Raw genomic sequence first — 23,690 nt, forward strand, 5'->3', positions numbered from 1 at the left:
GGTAGTTTCAGACTTGGTTTGGTGAGAAGAAATGCTAAAAACAAATTGATTTGGAGAGAGCTTCATCATTCCTGGTTAACCATTATTGTTTTGGACTTTGTAGTTTGCAGAGAGTTTAATTATTTTAATTTTCTATGTTCGATTAGATATTGTGACTCATATGGCTGAAATTCTTCGTGGTTTCATTAATACAAGTATATTGTAAAAGTTGTCTTTTTATTCGTTGTTAAAATAAATTAATTGTTGTCATTGTCTAATCCTTTCTCTAACATTATACATACTTAAATGCATGAGAAAGACTTTTGATATTTTAATAAACATCGGTGTCATAGGAAATCTAATGACTAGTTAATTATTTTTGCCTTAATGGACTTCCTAGCATTCTCGAATAATTTTATTGGTTTTACGCAATGATGTTTCAAAAAATTGATCAATTGTTGGATATTAGGTGTTCATGTGTTTATTAACCAACTGTTGACCAAATAATTCTAACACATGCTATTGAGAAGAGGCCTTTCCAGTTGATTAATTAATTTTTAATTTTGGGTGAAAAGATATGGCTCAACAGCCATCAACTTAACATTGCCTATTAATTGTTTGACCACCAAATTTTTTTTTTTTAAAAAAAATACAAAATCTAATGGAAAAATTGGCAAGAACTTGTTTATCATAATAGGTTATAAGAATCATAATCCATTATCTAATTTAATAATATAAGTACTTATATATCATAATAGGTTATAAGTCCATATTTTTTATCACTACAAACATGGTCTACTACAAGTTAATCAGTCTATCTTTGTTATAATAGAGTCATAAACTCATAATCCGTATTAGCCAATATATCCTTGTTTTTATTAATATTAGGAGTAAAAAGAAGGTTAATTTGTTTTAATAGAGTCATACTGCTCATTAATCAAATTCATTTATATAATACTAGTTTAAATCCCGTGCAACACACGGTTTTTACTTAATCAAATTATGAATCAGTGAATTATAATGTTAATACAACAATAATTTTTTTTTCCATAAAAAAAAACAATATTTTTAATTGAAACAAATACTTGAATTTCTTTTCAAAAAAAAAAAAAAACTTGAATTAATATTATATTGTTATCAAAAGTTATTGATTATTAAACATTAAAAAAACACAAAAATTTAATGATTATAGTGTTTTACATGAGAATGCAATTTATAATTATAACCCGTGCAATGTAATTATATGTCCATATGTCCCTATTTTGTTGGCATGTTTTGACCGGCACAATATTTTATACGGAGTAGCATACTATAACTGGCACAATGTTTTACAAATTTAATTGACTAATTTTTATAATATTTAATAATCATGATTTTTTCATTTTGTTTTATATTTGTGTTTATAGTTATTGAATTGTAATGTTATTACTCCTTCCGTCCCCAAATGATAGTCTCTTATGGGCAAATTTTAGTCCCAAAATGTTCACCCCATTTGCTTTTTCCAACAACCATTAATATTAATTTTTTACCAAAATTTTCTCCAATTTGCAACAATATTTGTGTAAATTTAAATTTTCTAGGTAAATTTTATTTTTCTATGTACTTTTATTACTTTCTCTCTTTCAACTTTTTTTCATACCCAATGTCAATTTACTTTTTCAATGTACTTTTACTATTCTTATTTGTACTTATTAATTCCCGTGAAAAATGTCCATAAAGGGACTATCAAAAGGGGACGAATGGAGTATTATAAAAAAAGAAAAATAAAAAAAATGATAATAGCTAAAGTATCAAATCCTGGTTAGAGCAAAAAAAACTTTCAAAGAAAAAATACGTTGTAGAATGATACGAAGTACGGGAGTAGTACATTTTATTATTCTAATATATTACCTTATTATGTGTTTGTTTATTATACAAAAATACCTATTATAAAAAATTTGAAAGATATGCATATAGAATATATTTCGTATATAGTTGCCAAATTGAAAGTTAAATATCATAGGATATATAAAATAATAGTAATGAAGATTTTGTACAAAAAAGAAAAAAATTGGAAAGAAAAAAGTGGCGGGAAAATTTTTAATCAGAACATGACAGGTGTCATCTCAGATTCGCTTTTAGTATTATGTAATTGATGACAACAATCATCTGTTTAACCATATGAGTTATGGACCAAGAAATATTTTGTAAATCAAAAAGTATGTACTTAGCATCAATCCAACGTACAACAACAAAAGACATAGTTTATTTTGTCTGTTTTGAAATATTTGGTTGAAGGAAGGTAAGAGGTGGCTCTCAAACGACATATAATATTGCTGGCCTCTTATAGGGTGTGAAGATAATAATAAGATATGGTGGTTAAGAGGTATCCAAATTAGTAATAATATGTATTATTCACGAATTTGATTGGATTTGGATCATTATAATCTGTGTCAAGTGAGTACGCTTTGTCATAATTATGAAATATAACACTCCCTATCACATAATTAAAAAAGAAATTTGACCAACCTACTTTACTATTTAAAAGATGATTATAATTTGGCATAGTGGAGGTGTTTTTATTTTATTTTTTTGATTATTATTATTATTACTTATTGCGTTTTCAAACGAATATATAGCATACATAAGTTCGTTTTCAAAAAACTATTCATGCAATACATAAATACTAGTAGATCACTATACATTATTAGCAAAAAAGAAATAACTAGTACATGTGCCAACTATAAAAACATACAAGTATATAGCTTGAACTCTGTATATCACTTTGTATTTTAAATGTCAAATTAATCAAGGATTACTTCATAAGTTTGAAGATTACAATTTGACTATGTCTTTGGCATATAAAATATGGAGTAATAAACTAGCTAGCTAGGTAATCACACACTACTCAGTACGTACTCACACAGTCACACACATATATGTGTGCATAATGCAACGTATGATTAATGGTTTAATGCTCTAGTCTAGACTTGAGTAATTTCTTTGAAGATGAATGGAAGAGTTGCTACTACTTTCAGTCTTTACCCCATTGAGTTTTATATACTAGTAGATGTAAAAAATTAGCTTTAATAATTGGTAACTACATGTTATGGAGTAAAAAAAATGACAAGTGTGCTCATCATTACTTTATCAATCAACAACGATGGTAATGGAGACTTGGAGAGTGTAACACCAACCCATACATCAATAATGATAATGGGTGGGATTAGTCCAAAAGATGAAGCGGATGAGAACACATTTAAAAAAACGGATATTTCACCAAATGCCACCGAGTAATTTAAAAATTCACCAAATGTGGTCAATTTATCTTAATTCATAAAAATTTAAAAAAAAAACAAATTTTTTTTTAAAAAAAAAAACCAAAATTTTCCCAGCCACCCCACCACCGCCAAACCCTAGCCCCACCCTTATCTCGTCGGAAAACGGCCGGCCACCACCTTAACCACCACGACCACCCAGAACTCACACCCTAACCCCTCCCCCCCAAACTTCTTACATAGGTTCATGATTAAAAGCCTCGACAGACATACTTGGTGCCCATTTGCCCAACATCACCTCATTCATGCTTTTGGTCCACCCCTCATTATCATTTCTTAAGATGTGTTGCCTTGCCTTAACTTAAAGCAAGACAAGACGCTACCTTCAATAGCCGTATATAGGTGTTTTGTGTTGTTATAACAAACAATCGATCAAACTAGCAGACAACCAACAACTAATTGCCAAAATGTCAAAACAAAGACCACTTTTCAATTCACCATCATCAAAGACAATTTTTACAATGGGATTAATCAAAACATGTACAAGTACATCCAATCTACCATGTTCCATGTAGATTGTAGGTCAAAAAATCCCCCTAAAAAAATGTAGATAAATAATCAAAACCCAAACACTCCAAAATAAATGTTAACAATATACAAATGGGCCAACAACTCAATATAAAGTAACAAAAAAATATTCACAATCCAATTTTCTTTTATCAAAAAATAAACCCAAACAAAAACGAGTAAACCCAAAACAATTAACAGCCCAACAACAACAAAACCCTTGTTCACACTAACAACACTCACACTCTCCCTATTATAAGACCCTCTCAAACCCTAATTCATCACCCTCTTCATCTTTTCCGCCCCCTTTCAGAAAACCCTAACCCCAGAAAAAACCCAAGATGAAGCACAACCCCAGAGTCTCCAGCTCTCGCCGGAAATGCCGCAAGACCCATTTCACGGCGCCTTCAAGCGTCCGCCGTGTCATCATGAGCGCACCTCTCTCCGGCGACCTCCGCAGCAAGTACAACGTCCGATCAATGCCGGTTCGCAAAGACGACGAAGTCCAGGTTGTTCGTGGTACCTTCAAGGGTCGTGAGGGTAAAGTTGTCCAAGTTTACAGGAAGAAATGGGTGATTCACATTGAGAGGATTACTCGTGAGAAGGTTAATGGATCGACTGTTAATGTCGGAATCCACCCTTCCAAGGTTGTGATTACGAAGCTGAGGTTGGACAAAGACAGGAAGTCGCTGTTGGATCGCAAGGCTAAGGGTAGGGCTGCTGCTGATAAGGATAAGGGTACCAAGTTCAGTGCTGAGGATATTATGCAGAGTGTTGATTAAATTTCATTTTGAGAGAATTTGAGAGAGGTAATTCAAATGAAAGGGTGTTTTTGCTCTTTTGGTTTTTGTTATTGTTAATTTCTGTTTGGAACTTTAGTATTGTTATGTTATAAGAAGATTTTGGATCTAAATCTATGGCTGCTTAGTCGATTAATTAGGGTTTTTGTTGAACCTCTCGATTTTCTCTGATTTATGCGATATATTTTCTACGTTCTTATTACTGTTATTATAAGTTTTACCTTTGTTTCATGGTGTATTGTTATGAAATGGTTCTGATTTTGATGATTTACTGGGTATAATTTATTATAGTATTTTATATATTTGATGGGTTGTGTCATGTGTGTGGTTTAAGTGACAATCTCGACTGATGCTAATATGAAATGAATTGTTAGTATTTGATTAATTCATGGCGAATTTTGTTTGAGGAGAATGTCTGATTGACAAGCTAATCAAAATGGGCTTTTAATGTGTAAGAGCTCTTTAATGATTTGTAATTAGTTTATTTGAATCAACAGTAAGCTTAATGTTGTTTTGGTGCAAGTTTAGGTCTTTAATTTTCTAATTGAGCTTCTTATATAACGACCGCCACAGTTTTCCCCATATTTGACATAACATTTGAACATCTACTGTGGTTTTCTTATCTTATTCCCTTATACTTTGTTGGGTGCATATAAAAGCTTTTAAAATGGGAATTTATGTTGTTTTGAGATCTCAAGTTTTGCTGTAATTAGTATGAAGGATGCGAGAATATTCAATTAATGTGTTTAACTCTAATAGTTGAACCTTTACACAATAACAGAGCGACCTTCAAATGACACCGTGCTTGTGCTTAGTTGATCCTTTGTTGGTGGTCAGGTTTTTTTTGGAGAATTATTCTTAGATGGATTGTACAATTGAATAATTGATATAGACTTGTAGATTCAAGGGATTGGCTCATTGGCTGTAATGCTTAGCCGCTTAACTAGCATCAAGGATTGCTTGATTGATTCTTCGATCTGGTAGTTTTGCTCTTTTCTATTCAACTCAGTCTGAGGAAGGATTCATTGGGTGTTTTACAAGGATTGGCTGTAATGCTTATGGTAGCTTGTTTGTTGTGATTATCTTTAACGGTGTAGTAAGGATCTGACAATGTTGCTAATATGATTAAGAAAGTGTATGTGAGGTATGTTGTAGATGTGGAACTGACAATTCAATGCTTATGGTATTATGTGGGACTGGATAATAACTGTGATTCTGTGAGGAGTTAGTCGTCTGGGTTCTGCTTCCGAGATGACTTTTTATCCGATGTCATATATGAAGTGTAAGGGCAAGTATAGGTCTTGTATCACAATGTTAGTAAATGAGTACGCTGTGTGTGATAAGATGTGTAAGGGCAAATGTAGGTCTTGTATCATAAAGTTGGTTAATGAGTAGGCTATGTATGGTATAGAAGCGTTAGCAAGATTAAGATTGGGTAATGTGGTCGTTTTTGTTTTCTATTCACATAATTTGTTGAAGGCTTTTAACCTTATTAAAATTTCTTCGATACAATACAACAAGAACAATGACAAATCAAACCCTTAATCCTACAATTGTATCAGTTACGAAGATTCTTCCGCATCCTACCATGAAAATGGCGCTAGTCATTATAAGGAGTAACTACATTTGACATTTGCAAGATTAAGATTTGTCTTCCCTGTTTATTTGAACTTGGCTTCTCTTTTAGTCCTAAACCTTTATCTGCCAAGCACCCCTTAGATACTTGTTTCCTTGTTGTTTGCTAATCATGATTTTTCAAGTTTATTTTGGCTCTTAATATAAGGCGATTATAGTTTTTGTTGCTTTATGTTTCTTGGTGCCTTGAATTCGATTCTTCCTTTCAAGTTATTGAAGATTTGGCCATCCCATTAAAAATTCACAGAAATATTTAATTCAAAGCCTTCAAAACAGATAGCATGATACCACACCCTTAACTCATTAAGGGATCACTTTAAAACATGCATTGTTTTTTACTTGTATAGAACATTTCAATCTTACCGCTAAAGATTTTCCAAGAGCTCCCAATTCGTAATCCAACCGTTCAACCTTCAACTTCGTAACTATGGCCTAAACTGAAAATTTCCATGAACATCATACATTCATACAAGGTGCTTACAAAATAGACACTGCGTATTGCAAATAATTGGCATTTGAGCCAATAATGCAATCCTAATAATAGTATATAACTCCCTTCAAAAATATAAAAAATAATAGTATATAACTAGGTTAAGTCCCGTGCTATGCACGGTATTTTTTATTACTTAATGCCTATTATTAGTTTAACACTATTATTTAATTATAAAAAATTATTCCTAATTGCAAAATAGGATGAAAATTTTGTGATTACAAGAAATATTTAAAAAAATTTATCATACTAAAGAATACAAAGAGAATAATATATGCAGGACTATTAAAAATAACTATGAACTACAAAGTTATAGATAGAAAACTATTACATTGCTTAGTATTGTATAAAAAAAATAATCTTGTTTGAATGTGTACAAATGGAATATAATTATCAAATAGGAAGTGAAATATTATTGTATAGTTTGTATTAAAAACTTCCCTAAGAAGCTTTGGCTAAAAAAATGAAAAAAAAAAATTAAAAAAACTTTTGGAGGGAAAATTTTTAACCAGGAGATGACATGTGTCATTTCTGGTTTCGCCTATAGTATAAAGTTATAGATTCATTCTAATGATATTTGTGGACAGCCAATAATACAAGTGTAACTCACCGCACTCCTAAACAACTAACCTGGTAAAATGAACTTAATGATGAAGGCATGAAGCACCAATAGATTAAACAAGAGTAAGAAATTACAGGATAAATAAAAATCAACTTAAAATTTAAGTCAGGCAAACAACCTATTCCATTTCATGTCTGCATTCAAAATTTCAAAAAGAACAGTATCAACAATTAAAACTTCTTCCAGCTAAAAAAATGCTACCAGGAGATATCTTGGCAAATTACAATGCCTCCTTGCAGATCGGACAGACCCGAATCTATAGACAAGTATCAACAACAATGTAATATAGCAACAAAACCTCAACCAGAGGGAACCAACAAATAAATATATCTGTATAACTACTTATTAATAGCTCCAATGAACAGAGCCCCATGGGGGACGGGGAAAGGGTGGGGATGGATTGCAAAACGTTTTCCTGAAGAAAAGTATCAGGTTATCAAAGCTTAAGAGCAAGTCCCAAGCCAAACCTTGGAGTTTTATCCAAGGCCAGGGTGTCAAATTCACTGGCGACAGTGAGCACTGATTTAGGAATGACCTGGTGCTGGAAAACAGTGCCAAGTTTCCCATGGTTGTTGAGTTTTGCTTTGACAAGTGTCAAATGATCAATTGCATACGATCCTCCAACTGTGAAAGTATTCTCATTAGTAGAAAACCTTCTGCTGAGTTCAGCAACTGCAGCACTTTTCTTCAGCTGATCAAAATGGTACAAATATGATGCCTTCACAGTATCTCCCTTATCACCCCTGTGTAGGAAGACTAAGCGTTAAAAATGCACCGTTCTCATCACACTATGATGGATAAATACTAGTCAATCAGACGAGGACTTACAGGATAATAGAAGCACATGACTCTGGCTTTGAAAGATTAACACCAGCAGTATACTTGGTAAAGTCACCAGAAGTGGTGTCGTAACCAGCTTCTACACCAAAGGCAATAGTTGGGGTGCCAAGGGTAGCCGTAACATCAACAACAGGAGACTTGTTTAAAGCAACAGCTGACGTAAATGTTGCATGGTTATGGAAGTATTGAACCTCCAGCTGTTTGACAAATGGCAAATAAATTAAGATAGAGGTAACAAAAAGAGGAAATCCATATTCAAAAGGAATATTATACCTTGCCACCAGATGTATCTGGTATCTTGAATGAAGCGATAGTTTTTGTTGATGGGACTATGTCAGCAATTGTGATGGTTGTGGAGATCTGCCAAAACAGAGTTAATAGGCACAAGCTCATACACAATAGGATACTGTGAGATATAGAACACATTTGCCATTTAACCTTTGCTAGCAAAAAACAAACTGAGAAAAATAAATTACCTTTGACTCTGTGTCAAGTTTGACATCAACCACGGTGTTCTTGTACTTATACAAGGCAGCCACATCTCCATTTGAAAGTCCTCCTTTCTTCACAGCAGTTGAGGTGAATGCCTAAAGGTTTTTAGAAGAAAATGACATTAAAATATGTTCCCTTCTTATTTCAGAAACTTAAAACTTATTCTTCTTCGAATAAAATAAAAGATTTAGACTACAAAAAAACAAGAAATTATTACTTGCATGCATAAACTGATACCAATTCTTATCAGAATAAGAAAATTTTGGACCACCACAAATGTGAACTTATTTCAGGAGCTTAATATTTGTACATCTTCAGACCATAATAGATCTATATTTTCATCTAATAGTTACTCCCCCTATTTTTATTTTAATTATTAATTACACTTGGTTTTACACAGTCTCCCCCGTCCAACGCACAGAACCATTTACTATGTACAAGTATATCATTATTAATGTATTAGCAAAGAAGCTACAAATTTGATATTTTGAAAATGCATTGTGAATACAAAGCCACAAGATCTCACATGATAATAGTGATAATTCATGATCAAAGTTTTGGTGTAAGATTTGTAACTGTTTAAAAATAGAGGATGTGCGGAATATAATAAATTGTGGGGTAATTATAATTAAAAAGATACATATAGAGCTGAATAAGATCCCACTGGTAAATATTCTAAGATATTTACATAAAGTAACAGCATAACACGATCAAACCAAAATGTAGACCAACCTACCTTAAAAGTTTCAATTCAATTCAGGTTAAGAGAACACAACCCTAAACTGGTCAAATAAAATTTATGAAGATGACACAACATGATAATTTTTTAAAGTTAAACATTAGCATCAGAACACAATAAAACTTTGGTCATATCAAGACAGACCACACCAAAAAGATTCAGACAAGACCTAACTTGACGTTAACTAAAATAAGTTCAAATCACCTAAATCTAAGTGATGAAAACAGTTATAGAAGAAAGGTCATGAAACTACATAAACAAGGAAATGAAGCAACCAGAAATCAATTATAAGGCAAGATTTTCTACTTTAATCAAACCACAAAGGGCTCATTCTGTTATTAGGCTCATCATATATCTGTGCAAGTGGTAGTAAAAAAGGTAGACCAGTGGTTCCAAAACCGAAGGACAGTATAATTGAAGTGCACGACATATGTCTAGAGCACTCATAACCTCACTATTTAAACATAACATAGCTAATATAAATTGATCGTAATGTCCTCTCTTCCCTCCAATACTGCATGGCCTAATAAATAGTCTGTGATTTCCAAAGTCATTGTAAACAATCTCCTGCACAAGTCATTCTTCTTAAATCTACCTTGCAGTTCTATCCTTCCAATTTTCAAAGTTAGCAAGCTACAAAGACCTTCAAATCACGAAGATGAGGTCAGAGTCCTCAGATAATGCATAAGTGAATGACCTCATATGTGATCAAGCAAGCTAGCAGCCTAAGCAACAGGATAGAATTCAGCATAGAAAGTCATGTTGCATTGCTTCCAGTCACAATTTGAAAGTCATGTTGCATTACTGAACTAGGGTAGTGGATACATATTGTTAAAGGACAATAGTAGTCAATTTGAAAAGCACTTTATAATTGTTAAAAGACTATAGTAGCCAGAACTAGGGTAGGATACATATTTGATAGGGGTAGCTGAGCACAAAAGAATAAATTGTGCAGTAGCCATTGATTGTCAAATATGGAGTTTACAGTCAACAAGAGTGTAAACAACTTCATCCATGAAAAAAATTTGAAGTAAATTCCATAGCATAACGAGCTTAAAGTTGATATTGTAAACATGCCAGCATAAAGAGCCTTAAACACTCCAAGAGCTATTTTCCAGTATCAGGATTTCCTCCTCTTAGTTAGACAATAAGGATAACATAGCAGGACTATAGCTTCTCCGCAAATGGACTTTTAGCTTACAATGGGAAAAAAAAGAAGCACAAGTGGACAAACTACAGGCAAACTGCTAGTTTATATACTATCAAATGCTTGCGGGTTAGATAGGAGGAGATGGGAGCAGATGACACATCAAATCAGTTAAATAGATATGATAAACAATGGACAGCCTTGTATCCTGACTATGCAAACTCTGTTGATGACTAAATTCTGGACCATAATCAATTTTGTTGATTATCTCTTAGGCCCATATGCAAAGAAGAAATGTCAACTAGTAACTGAACATCTACTGTCCCCAATGCCAAAAAAAAAAAAAAACAAAAAAATAAACCCTGCCTCACAGACATCCACTATGGTAATTGCTCGTTATCTTTCCACAAAACGCAGTTTCTCACTCATCTATACAATAGCCTCCAACGCATCCAATTTCTCGTCAAAGTTTAAAATTTCAGAAATAAAACAATCAATACACTCAGTTGGCATGAGTTGAGCACTAAAGCATACGCCAATGCAGGCCTTTGCTTCCCATACAAAGACATTAATGACTTGTATAGTTCTAGTCTTCTAGAATATCAGTTGTTACTCGCCTAGGTCAAAACTTGAAAGCAGTATGCATGCATCAGAAAACTTCTCTAATGTATAAAAAACTACTCTGATTACAAGAAGATGTGCATCAGAAAAGTACTCAGAGCAAGGATCAATGCTAGCTTGGTGCTTCAGGCAAGTTAGCTAAATAAATCTGTCGTATGCAGAAGAATATCCTTGGACCTCGCTTGCCTAAGTGAAAAATTCTATTCGAAAAACAATAGTCTAAGTTTGTAAGATTAACTATATATTATAATGTTATATCTCCTTATCTTCAAAATCGGAACCGGACAACTTATTGCTTACAAATGTGCACACAATTGGATCTAAATATAATTTAGTCAAGCATATTCATAACATCCAAACATTGCGCATTTTGCCACAGAAATTCACCAAACCAAATTCAAATTCTGGCAGCTACAAAAAGTACAAATGTAGTAGAAGCGATTGAACAAATAACTTGCATATACTTGATAAATCATGCATCAACTATAGGAAGAACAAAATCCGATTAAGGAAAGTAGAAACTGGACAAAATAACTTGAGCATTATACGAATCGATCGTAACTAAACTAACATCAGCTCAAATGCCTCAAAATGACTATTGCGAAAAAAATTAGGGCAAAAAAAATACCACGCCATTGACGCTGAATGATGAAACTGAAAACTTCTGATCTGAGACGTAATCCCTCGTAAGAAGATCTGCACTCGAAAATTTCAATAACAAATTATATTTACATGAATCGAATCCACAACAAATCTAATCAGAAATTCCAGAAGAAAAAAGAGAAAATCGAAAGCGAAAATGGAGAAGGACAATGGTTGAAGAACCTTTGGGACGCTTTCCGATGTCGGAGAAGAGACCTGGACCGTTGGCCATAGTTGCAGCGACGGAGGAAGAGAGAAGAGAGAGGAGAGAGAAAGAGGTAGAGAGAGGAGAAGGAAGAAGAAGGTGACGACCAGTCGATGAGTACCAACAAAATGACAAACAGGGAAAATAACACACGAGGTAGTGAATAGTGACGAGGATCGGCGGAGGCTCAAAAGGTGGCGTTTGAAGAAATATTGTTACCGCAACTAGCTTTCTGACCTGTGCGATAGAAAACTTTTTTTTAAAAATCGAGAAAACTTTATTATAATTGATTGGATTTTATGTTATGAAAAAATTTTGAAGGCTACAATCCAAGCTTTTTGAGGTCTAGAGGCTCGGTAGCGAAAAGCTTTGAGACTCTAAAGGATACATCTCGCGGTCATATAATGCCGTTTGAAACCATATATGATCATTATATGTTGTCATAAACGTCCGTGGTAGGCTTAACTTTACGAAATCGATGCAAGTTGCGAACGGGTAAAATAACCGTTTCAAGACATATTGGATGGTTCCACCTACCCAATTGGACTTCGGGACAATTGTAAACATATCGGCAATTTGTTATTTTTGGGCGAAAAAAGATTAAAAATTACAAATTGAAGGCTATAATCCACGTTTTTTGAGGAAATTTTGAGATTTCAGGGCCAGGTGGCGAAAAGTGTTGAGACCTTAGGGGATATATCTCGGTGTTATATATTATATAATGCCGTTTGAAACCATATATGATCATTATATGTTGTCATAAACGTTCGTGGTAGACTTGAGTTTACGAAATAACTACAAGTTGTGAACAGGTAAAATGACCGTTTAAGGGCATATTGGATGGTTCAATCGACGCAATTGGACTCCCTGAGGGTATTAGGGACCATGGTAAACATCTTTGCAATTTTAATTTCCGGGCGAAAAAAGGTAAAAAATTACAAAATTAAAGGCTATAATCCACGCTTTTTTTTAGGTTTCGGAGCCCGATGGCGAAATTCCTTGAGACCCTACCCCTAAGGATATATCTCGATGTCATATAATGTCGTTTGAAACCATATACGATCATCTTATGTTTTCGTAAACGCCCATGGTAGGCTTGAGTTTACGAAATCACTGCATGTTGTGAACGGGTAAAATGACCATTTAAGGGCATATTGGACGGTTCCACCGACCCAATTGGACTCCTGGAGGGTATTAGAGACCATAATAAATATCTCGGGAATTTTTATTTCCGGATGAAAAATTGGTCAAAATTTACAAAAGTGAAGGTTATAATAATCCACGGTTTTTGAGGAAATATTGAGGTTTTGAGGCCCAGTGGTGAAAACTGTTGAGACCCTAGGGTATATATCTCAAAGTCAAATAATGCCATTTGAAATCATATGTGATCATTATACGTTGTCATAAACGTACATGGTATGATTGAGTTTACGAAATCACTGCAAGTTGTGAACGGGTAAAATGACCGTTTAAGGGCATATTGGATGGTTCCACCGACCCAATTTGAATCCCGGAGGATATAAGGGACCATAGTAAACATCTCGGCAATTTTTATTTACAGGCAAAAAAAGGTCAAAAAATTACAAAATTGAAGACTATAATCCACGCTTTTTTAGGAAATTTTGAGGTTTCGGGGCCCGGTGACAAACAGCCTTGAGACCCTAAGGGATACATCTCAGGGTCATAATGCCGTTTGAAACCACATATGATTATTATATGTTGTCATAAACGTCCGTGGTAGGAGTGTGTTTCCACCGACCCAATTTGAATCCCGGAGGATATAAGGGACCATAGTAAACATCTCGGCAATTTTTATTTACAGGCAAAAAAAGGTCAAAAAATTACAAAATTGAAGACTATGATCCACGCTTTTTTAGGAAATTTTGAGGTTTCGGGGCCCGGTGACAAACAGCCTTGAGACCCTAAGGGATACATCTCAGGGTCATATAATGCCGTTTGAAACTACATATGATTATTATATGTTGTCATAAACGTCCGTGGTAGGATTGTGTTTACGAAATCGATGCAAGTTGTGATGGGTAAAATGACCGTTTAAGGTCATATTGGATGGTTCGACCGACTTAATTTGATCTGAATCCCGGAGAATATAAGGGTCGACTATGGTAAACATCTCGGCAATTTTTAATTCTAAGCTAAAAAAGGTCTAAAATTTACAAAATTAAAGGCTATAATTCAGGTTTTTTTAGGAAATTTTGAGGTTTCGAGACCCGGTGGCGAACAGCCTTGAGACCCTAAGGGATACATCTCAGGGTCATATAATGCCGTTTGAAACAACATATGATCATTATATGTTGTCATAAACGTCTGTGTTAGGCTTGAGTTTACGAAATCACTGCAAGTTGTGAACAGGTAAAACGACCGTTTAAGGGCATATTTTATGGTTCCACTGACCCAATTGGACTGCCGGAGGGTATTAGGTACCATGGTAAACATGTTGGCAATTTTTATTTTTGGGCGAAAAAAGGTCAGAAGATTACAAAATTGAATGCTATAATCCACTTTTTTTTAGGAATATTGATGTTTTGGGGCCCGATGGCGAAAAGTCTTGAAACCCTTAGGGATACATCTCGAGGTCGTAAAATGCTGTTTGAAACCAAATATGATCTTTATATGTTGTCATAAACGTCAGTGGTAGGCTTGAGTTTACGAAATTACTGCAAGTTGTGAACGAGTAAAATGACCGTTTAAGGGCATATTCTATGGTTCCACCGACCCAATTGGACTGGCAGAGGGTATTAGGAATCATTGTAAACATCATATAAATTTTTATTTCCTGGCGAAAAAGGTCAAAAAATTACAAAATTAAAGACTATAATCCATGCTTATTGAGGAATTTTGAGGTTTCAGGGCCCGGTGGCGAAAATTCTTGAAACCCTAAGGGATACATCTCGGGGTCGTATAATGCCGTTTGAAACCATATATGATCATTATATGTTGTCACAAACGTCCGTGGTAGGCTTGAGTTTACGAAATTACTACAAGTTGTGAACGAGTAAAATGATCGTTTAAGGGCATATTATATGGTTCCACCAACCCAATTGGACTGCTGGAGGGTATTAGGAACCATGGTAAGCATCTTGGTAATTTTTATTTCCGGGCGAAAAAAGGTCAAAAAATTACAAAATTAAAGGCTATTATCCATGCTTATTGAGGAATTTTGAGGTTTGGGGGCCCGGTGGCGAAAATTCTTGAAACCCTAAGGGATACATCTCGGGGTCATATAATGCCGTTTGAAACCACATATGATCATTATATGTTGTCATAAACGTACGTGGTAGGCTTGAGTTTACGAAATCACTACAAGTTGTAAATGGGTAAAATGACCGTTTAAAGGCATATTGGACTGTTCCACCGACCTAATTTGACTCCTGGAAGGGACCATGTTAAACATCTCGACAATTTTTATTTCTGGTCAAAAATAGGTCAAAAAATTACAAAATTGAAGGCTATAATCTACGCTTTATGAGGAAAATTTGAGGTTTCGGGGCTCAGTTGCGAAAAACCTTGAAACCCTAAGGGATTCATCTTTGGGTTATATAATGTCGTTTGAAACCATATATGATCATTATATGTTGTCATAAACGTTTGTGGTAGGCTTGAGTTTACGAAATCACTGAAAATTGTGAATGGGAAAAAATGACCGTTTAAGGGCATATTGGATGGTTCCACCGACCGAATTTGACTCCCTGAGCATATTAGGGACCATGGTAAACATCTCGGCAATTTTTATTTCCGGACGAAAAGAGGTCAAAAAATTACAAAATTGAAGGCTATAATCCATGATTTTTTTAGGAAATTTTGAGATTTCGGGGCCCGGTGGCAAAAAGCCTTGAAATCCTAAGGGATACATCTCTTAGGGTTATATAATGCCGTTTGAAACCATATATGATCATTATATGTTGTCATAAACGTCCGTGGTAGAATTGAGTTTACGAAATAACTACAAGTTGTGAACGGGTAAAATGAATGTTTAAGGGCATATTGGATGGTTCCACCGACCCAATTTGACTCCCTGAGGATATTAGGAACCATGGTAGACATCTCGGCATTTTTTATTTCGGGGCGAAAAAAGGTCAAAATATTACAAAATTGAAGGCTATTATCCACGCTTTTTGAGGAAAATTTGAGGTTTCAGGGCCCAGTGGCGAAAAACCTTAAAACCCTAAGGGATACATCTCGGGGCCATATAATTCCGTTTGAAACCACGTATGATCATTATATGTTGTCATAAACGTCCGTGGTAGGTTTAATTTGAGTTTACGAATCACTTCAAGTTATGAACGGATAAAACGATCGTTTAAGGGTATATTGGATAGTTCCATCGATCCTATTGAACTTTTGGAGGGTATTAGGGACCATGGTTAATATCTCGGCATTTTTATTTACGGGCGAAAAAAGGTTAAAAAAATTACAAAATTGAAGTCTATAATCCACACTTTTTTGAGGAAATTTGAGGTTTCGGGGCACGGTGGCGAAAAGCCTTAAAACCCTAAGGGAATGCCGTTTGAAACCATATATGATCATTATATGTTGTCATAAACGTTCGTGATACGCTTGAGTTTACGAAATCACTGCAAGTTGTGAACGGGTAAAATTACCGTTTAAGGGCATATTGGATGGTTCCACCGACCCAATTGTACTCCCGGAGGGTTATAGGGACCATGGTAAACATCTTAAGAATTGAAGGCTATTATCCACCCACCCTCTTTTTTTTTTTTTTTTTCCAGATTATTTTCTTCTGCCATCAAAAGCGATCGGATCTTCACATAATAATAATGTTATTTGAACATTTAAATAAGGTTATCAATCTTGGCATACAGTTGAGTTTGTCTTTAACACTGCACAATAATGGTATCATACTGCCATGGCATGTGATTGCCATTTAATTACTGTAATAACTAATTTTTCTTAATGAGAATTAATAGCTATTTAAGCCCTTTAATTAATTATTGTTACACATATAATTAATTAATAGCTATAATTATTGAAAAAATATTGTGTGCGATTTAGAGGGGTCCCATAACTTTATATATTCTTAGTTATTTTCTGGGTTGGAAGTATTAGTAAAAGGGTGGTCCAAGACAATTATCCCGCATTCATATTAAATTTGCAGACATGTTCGAGCCGTGTATAATTAGTAGTTTCCATGACTGTTTAGTTCGTTACGCGTTATGGACACGATCTAAGACTTATAGTAACCATTGTTTATGCTTAAATTATTTTATCTTTTGATTAATTTTTTCGATTAGAGTGGACTAATTGTACTATATTACTTATGTTACTTAAAAATTTTGACGAATATTTTGGTAGTAGAAATTATTGTGTTTTCCTTACTTTGTCAATATGAAGATATTTTGGATGGTTGAAGAACATGATCACGTTCATGTAGTCCAAAAACAGAACACTAGATCAATGCAGTAATTATAATGTGATATACCTATAATTAGAAATTGATATGGATGTGAATACAATATTAATAAAGTAAAACGAGTGCGACATAGTGTAGCAAAAATTGTACTTGTATGTAAAACATCGGACTATGTTGTATACTTTGTATAATCTTTGGAAGATAGAATCTTGATTAATGTAGTCAACTCCATTTTCAAAATTAAGGCTCTAATTGTTATAGTTGTTTCCAGAATCAAAGTGTTATTGAACTTATTAATTTTAAGAATAAATTAATTCAAAACAAAATTGATTATATACGTAAGAATCAACATATATAAGTGACGTATGATCTCGAATAATATCATTAAACAACCAATTATATGTGTTGCCTAAACATTCAACAAGAGGAATAATATATTTGACAACGAAATTGTTATTATCTTAAAAGTATCCGATTCACGTATAAAAAAGCGAGAAAAGCATTGATAATAATGTAGAGCTATAGGTCGTAGATGAAAGACAATGAAAATGACAATAGGGCCAAGTTGACACGGGTTCATGATACCCCATGAAGTTATTGTCTTGTGGTACGAAAAAGAGTGGTAGTCTAGTCTTGTGGATTATATAAACATGAAGTCTCCGAGCAATTCGTTCTAATTTACGGGGAAAAATTCTTTTTTAGACTACAAATTTCCCACCAAATTTCGGATCACCTCACCTCAAAAAGCAGCCAAAAAAAATAAAAAAAAATGGCATTTGTTATTTCTCATTTTCTCTTCAATTAATGCAAATGCTACAATTTTGCTACTTTCTTTTTAACCTCTCTTTCTTTGAGGTTTCGTAAAATAGAATAAAACTTAACCCCATTATTTTTCCTACACGTTTTTACTTTTTTGGCAAAATTTCATCTACTCTTCTTCGTAGAAATTTCTCTGCAACACTTGATTATAATATTAAACTCGGTTTCACGGGTCAATCATTGTTGTTTAAATGAAGTATAAAGTAATGGAGAGAAGAAGCTGAAATTATTTTATTTTATCTTTTTTTTTTGGGTAATATAAGAAAGTTAGAAAAATACTCGTATATATATATAAGATAAGAGCATAGTTGTAGTTAAAGGAGAGAGAAAACTGGAAAAAATGGAGAGTTATTTGAGTCAAAACTTTGAGGTGAAACCAAAAGGATCATCAGATGAAGTGTTGGAAAGATGGAGGAATTTGTGTGGCGTCGTTAAAAATCCAAAGCGTCGTTTTCGTTTCACTGCCAACCTTTCCAAGCGTTATGAGGCGGCTGCTATGCGTCGTACCAATCAGGTTTTTTTTTTTTTTTTTCTCTCTCTCTCTCTCTTTTCATCATTTTGTTTTGGTGGGTCAATATGTACATTTGTGCTCACCAGCTTGGACAATCAATCGTATTTTCAAATTGCATCATTTGGACTTTCACGCTTACAATACATTTTTAGACTTTCACGTTACAATACATTTTTGGACTTTCACGCTTACAAATCACAATGTAACCATGACCAAATATTGAGACAAATCTAACAAAATTTATTTGACTATATTTAGTTTTTTTTTTTTTTTTTTTTTTTAATTTTTTTTTTCCCGTATTGGTAATTGTACAAGAGGTTACAAATGTGTATTGTTGTATGAACTAGAACAGGGAGAACACATTTTGGATGCAATGTCATTTTTTATAGAAAGAAATTTAGCTAAATTAATACTATTATTTTTTGTGTGTTCTAGATTTTCCTTTTTTGGTTGATTTTTCTTTTGAGACTTTGTTGTTACATGTAATTTTTGATTTTATTGCTAATCAAGATGCAGTTTCACAGTTTTTACATGCTAGGAGGCATTTTAGTTGATACTCTGTATAATTTTCTAGATTTTGTTGCGAACCATAAAGGTACGCGTGACAAATATTAATGCAACACATAAATCCACTGTATTATTGTTTGATGATTTTAGAATTTTGATGGTAGAGCTGACAATTTGGATAAACAAGTCATGTTTGTGTTTGATTTCGCTTTAATTTGAAATAGTTTCCACTTTTCAATAATTTAATGAAATGCAAGATGACAACAAATAGATTTGGGTTGATTTGTGTTTGAATTTATGTCAAGTACGAGTTTGAGTTATTCTATGTAATTTCTTGTTGATTTTGGGTTGGTTTGCCTTAGTCAAGATTGCCACCTCTAATTTGAAGGTCAACTATCAAAATGCTATTTATTGGTGGAATTCAACTGACTTCAGCTTTTCATTTTTGGTGTTGCAGGAGAAATTGAGGATTGCTGTTCTGGTTTCAAAGGCTGCATTCCAGTTTATACAGGGTAAGTGCTTTTGCAAATTTAGTTATATTCGTCGTACAATCAAGGAGTTGAGCTGAGTGTTTAAATTGTTGGCACATTTCGTGTGTGTAGGTGTGGCACCAAGTGATTATGCAGTCCCTGAGGAAGTGAAAGCAGCAGGTTATGGAATATGTGCTGATGAGTTGAGTTGCATTGCGGAAGGTCATGATCTAAAGAAGGTTAAAGCCCATGGAGGAGTAACGGGAATTGCAGAAAAGCTCTGCACATCAACTGAAAATGGGCTTACCACCGATCCAGCTACTCTTGCTCGTAGGCAGGACTTATTTGGGATCAACAAGTTTGCTGAGCCTCAACTTCGGAGTTTCTGGGTGTTTGTTTGGGAAGCCCTTCAGGATATGACATTGATGATTCTTGGAGTTTGTGCTTTTTTCTCCCTGATAGTTGGTATTGCTACAGAAGGGTGGCCTCTGGGGGCTCATGATGGGCTCGGCATTGTAGCTTCCATCTTATTAGTTGTGTTTGTAACTGCAACAAGTGATTATCGTCAGTCCTTGCAGTTCAGGGATCTTGACAAAGAAAAGAAGAAGATTGCTATTCAAGTTACTAGGAATGGTGATAGGCAGAAAATGTCTATATATGACCTACTTCCTGGTGATATTGTGCATCTTTCTATAGGGGATCAAGTCCCTGCTGATGGGCTATTTGTCTCAGGATTCTCGGTGTTGATTGATGAATCAAGCTTAACAGGAGAGAGTGAACCTGTTATGGTCAGTGATGAGAACCCTTTTCTTCTCTCGGGGACCAAAGTCCAAGATGGATCATGCAAGATGATTATAACTACTGTTGGGATGAGGACTCAATGGGGCAAGTTGATGGCAACTCTTAGTGAAGGGGGAGATGATGAGACCCCATTACAGGTCAAACTTAACGGGGTTGCCACCATTATTGGTAAAATTGGACTTTTCTTTGCTGTGGTGACTTTTGCAGTACTTGTAAATGGTCTAATTGCTCGCAAATGGAGAGAAGGGACTCATTGGTATTGGGCTGGGGATGAAGCACTGGAGTTGCTAGAGTACTTCGCAATTGCAGTTACCATTGTTGTGGTAGCTGTTCCTGAGGGGTTGCCTTTGGCTGTGACTTTGAGTCTTGCTTTTGCCATGAAGCAGATGATGAATGATAAGGCCTTAGTCCGCAACTTGGCTGCTTGTGAGACCATGGGATCATCTACTACTATATGCAGTGATAAAACCGGGACCTTAACTACCAATCACATGACTGTGGTAAAATCTTGCATTGGCTTGAATGTTAAGGAAATTACCAATGAATCTAGCTTGCGCACTGAGCTGCCTGATTCTACTTTGAAGCTTTTGCTTCAATCCATATTCAATAACACGGGAGGAGAGGTTGTTGCCAACAAAAATGGGAAGCATGAAATATTGGGAACCCCCACAGAAACCGCTCTCTTGGAATTTGCATTGTCACTTGGTGGGGATTTTCATGCTGAGAGGCAAGCATCTAAGCTTATTAAAGTTGAACCATTTAACTCTACAAAGAAAAGGATGGGTGTAGTATTAGATCTTCCTAATGGAGGAGGTTTAAGAGCACACAGCAAAGGTGCTTCGGAGATAGTTTTAGCTACCTGTGATAAAGTGATCAATGCAAATGGAGAGACAGTTCCCCTAGATGCAGAAATTTTGGAGCATCTTACTGTTACAATTGATCAGTTTGCAAATGAATCTCTTCGAACCTTGTGTCTTGTCTATATGGATATGGAGAATGCAGGATTCACTCCAAATGACCCTGTGCCCACTGAAGGGTACACTTGTATAGGGATTGTGGGTATTAAAGATCCTGTTCGACCTGGAGTCAAGGAGTCTGTTGCAATGTGTCGTGCAGCTGGGATAACTGTTAGGATGGTTACGGGAGACAACATTAATACAGCCAAGGCTATTGCTAGGGAATGTGGTATCCTTACTGATGATGGTATTGCCATAGAAGGTCCGGTTTTCAGAGAGAAGAGCCTAGAAGAATTAGAGAAAATCGTTCCTAAAATTCAGGTTGGTCCACTAACCAATTTTAATGGATTCAAACTGGTTTTTAATGACTAAAATTGATTTTTACTAAATTATTGTGATTTTTACTAAGCAAAAGGTTTATTTTTACGGTTGAAGAGAACAAGTTTTAATCTCATCAAAGCCTTCTTTTTGCAGGTGATGGCAAGATCTTCTCCCCTAGATAAACACACACTTGTGAAGCACTTGAGAACAACATTTAATGAAGTCGTGGCAGTCACAGGAGATGGGACAAACGATGCCCCTGCTCTACATGAAGCTGATATTGGACTTGCAATGGGCATTGCTGGTACTGAGGTATATATCATATACACATATTAGTATAATATTGGCGTCATATAGATTCCAGATCATTTTGCTTACTCTCAGTGACATTGCTCTGTCTCTAAATCTTCAGGTGGCTAAAGAAAGTGCTGATGTTATCATTCTAGATGACAATTTCTCTACAATTGTTACTGTTGCTAAGTGGGGACGTTCAGTTTACATAAACATTCAAAAGTTTGTGCAGTTCCAGCTGACTGTTAATATCGTTGCCTTGCTTGTTAACTTCTTTTCAGCCTGTTGGACCGGTAAGAATCCTTCTATATGAAAAATTCGATCTTTTGGCCATATGTAACATCATTATGAGTTGATCTAAAGGCAGGTTAATTCAAAAAGTTGATCATTAATTTGGTTTATCTAAACTAATCTTTCCTAGTCAAGGTAATTGTAATGTATCAATTTCCTAGATGTTTGACACTCTGATCTGGCTATTTCAGGAAGTGCTCCGCTTACTGCTGTTCAGCTTTTATGGGTCAACATGATCATGGATACCCTGGGAGCTCTTGCATTGGCCACTGAGCCTCCTAATGACGACTTAATGAAGCGAACACCAGTTGGGAGGCAAGGGAATTTCATCAGCAATGTCATGTGGAGGAATATATTAGGCCAATCCTTCTACCAGTTCATGGTAATTTGGTTTCTGCAAGCAAATGGAAAAGCTTTGTTTGGCCTTGAAGGTCCTGAGGGTGATTTGAGCTTGAATACTTTGATCTTCAACTCCTTTGTATTCTGTCAGGTACTTACAGTTTCTATTTGCTTTAAGAAGCTCTATTTTAATGAATTGCAGTAGTTATTAAGGAAAGATATTTATTGTTTTGCAATATTATGCAAAATTTGACAGTAAAACTAATCTGAGAGGCTCATAATGCATTTTTCTTCATGCAGATATTCAACGAAATAAGCTCAAGAGACATGGAGGAGATAGATGTATTTAAGGGCATATTAGACAATTATGTTTTTGTTGCCGTCATCAGTATTACCCTCTTTTTCCAAATTATAATCGTCGAATATCTTGGTACATTTGCCAACACCACTCCCCTCAGCTTCATGCAGTGGTTCCTTAGTATCTTCATTGGATTTTTGGGCATGCCAGTCGCAGCCGGCTTAAAGAAAATACCAGTTTAAGACTCCTGTATCACACAAGCGCACTATGTATGGATCAAGTCCAGAAGCATTGTTTGCATTAAGCACTAACAGTCTAACATCTTTTGTTACTTGCCCGCTGCTAACTTCATGACCTGCAGACGCATTTGATTGGAAGACTTTAAAGTAAATGTTCTAATATCAAATCATCAGCAGCAAAGCAGGAGATCACTTTGTTTTCTTAAATTTTCTAATGTTTTACAACCAAGGTGCATTTGTATGCCAGATTACCAGGGTTTAGGAAGTAGTATTTTGTTATTTAGATTCCTTTTAAGTTGACGACTTGTAAATCAACATGATTTCTCTGTAACTAGACTCTTGATTTCATTCAGTCAAACTGTAACGCTTATCACCATCTATGTGAATTCCAGATTTCACAGGGTAATGTTTCTCTTTAGATA

The 23,690-nt window shown here is 34.9% G+C and overlaps 2 protein-coding genes and 1 pseudogene across 2 annotated transcripts; 2 read left to right on the forward strand and 1 right to left on the reverse strand.

Annotated features, from left to right (window-relative positions):
• The first annotated feature begins 4,129 nt into the window (after positions 1-4,129).
• LOC145602341 (large ribosomal subunit protein uL24z pseudogene) lies at positions 4,130-4,811 on the forward strand (annotated as a pseudogene).
• Positions 4,812-7,428: 2,617 nt separating this feature from the next.
• Positions 7,429-12,169, reverse strand: LOC145601296 (mitochondrial outer membrane protein porin 2-like). Its single transcript, XM_081657294.1, has 6 exons — positions 12,015-12,169; positions 11,818-11,885; positions 8,667-8,777; positions 8,464-8,550; positions 8,179-8,387; positions 7,429-8,093 (listed from the first exon to the last, which is right to left on the reverse strand). Exons 1-6 carry the CDS (start codon positions 12,061-12,063, stop codon positions 7,787-7,789), a joined length of 831 nt encoding a protein of 276 aa, XP_081513420.1. The 5' UTR covers positions 12,064-12,169; the 3' UTR covers positions 7,429-7,786.
• Positions 12,170-18,091: 5,922 nt separating this feature from the next.
• Positions 18,092-23,674, forward strand: LOC145603070 (calcium-transporting ATPase 2, plasma membrane-type-like). The gene is made up of 7 exons (XM_081659192.1): positions 18,092-18,758; positions 19,720-19,774; positions 19,865-21,810; positions 21,964-22,122; positions 22,223-22,394; positions 22,584-22,882; positions 23,032-23,674. The coding sequence occupies exons 1-7, from the start codon at positions 18,585-18,587 to the stop codon at positions 23,269-23,271; spliced, it is 3,045 nt and encodes a 1,014-aa protein (XP_081515318.1). The 5' UTR covers positions 18,092-18,584; the 3' UTR covers positions 23,272-23,674.
• The last annotated feature ends 16 nt before the right edge of the window (positions 23,675-23,690 follow it).

The sequence above is a fragment of the Chenopodium album genome, chromosome 21 (assembly GCF_948465745.1).
Source record: "Chenopodium album chromosome 21, dcCheAlbu1.1, whole genome shotgun sequence".
Classification (NCBI taxonomy): Eukaryota; Viridiplantae; Streptophyta; class Magnoliopsida; order Caryophyllales; family Amaranthaceae; genus Chenopodium; species Chenopodium album.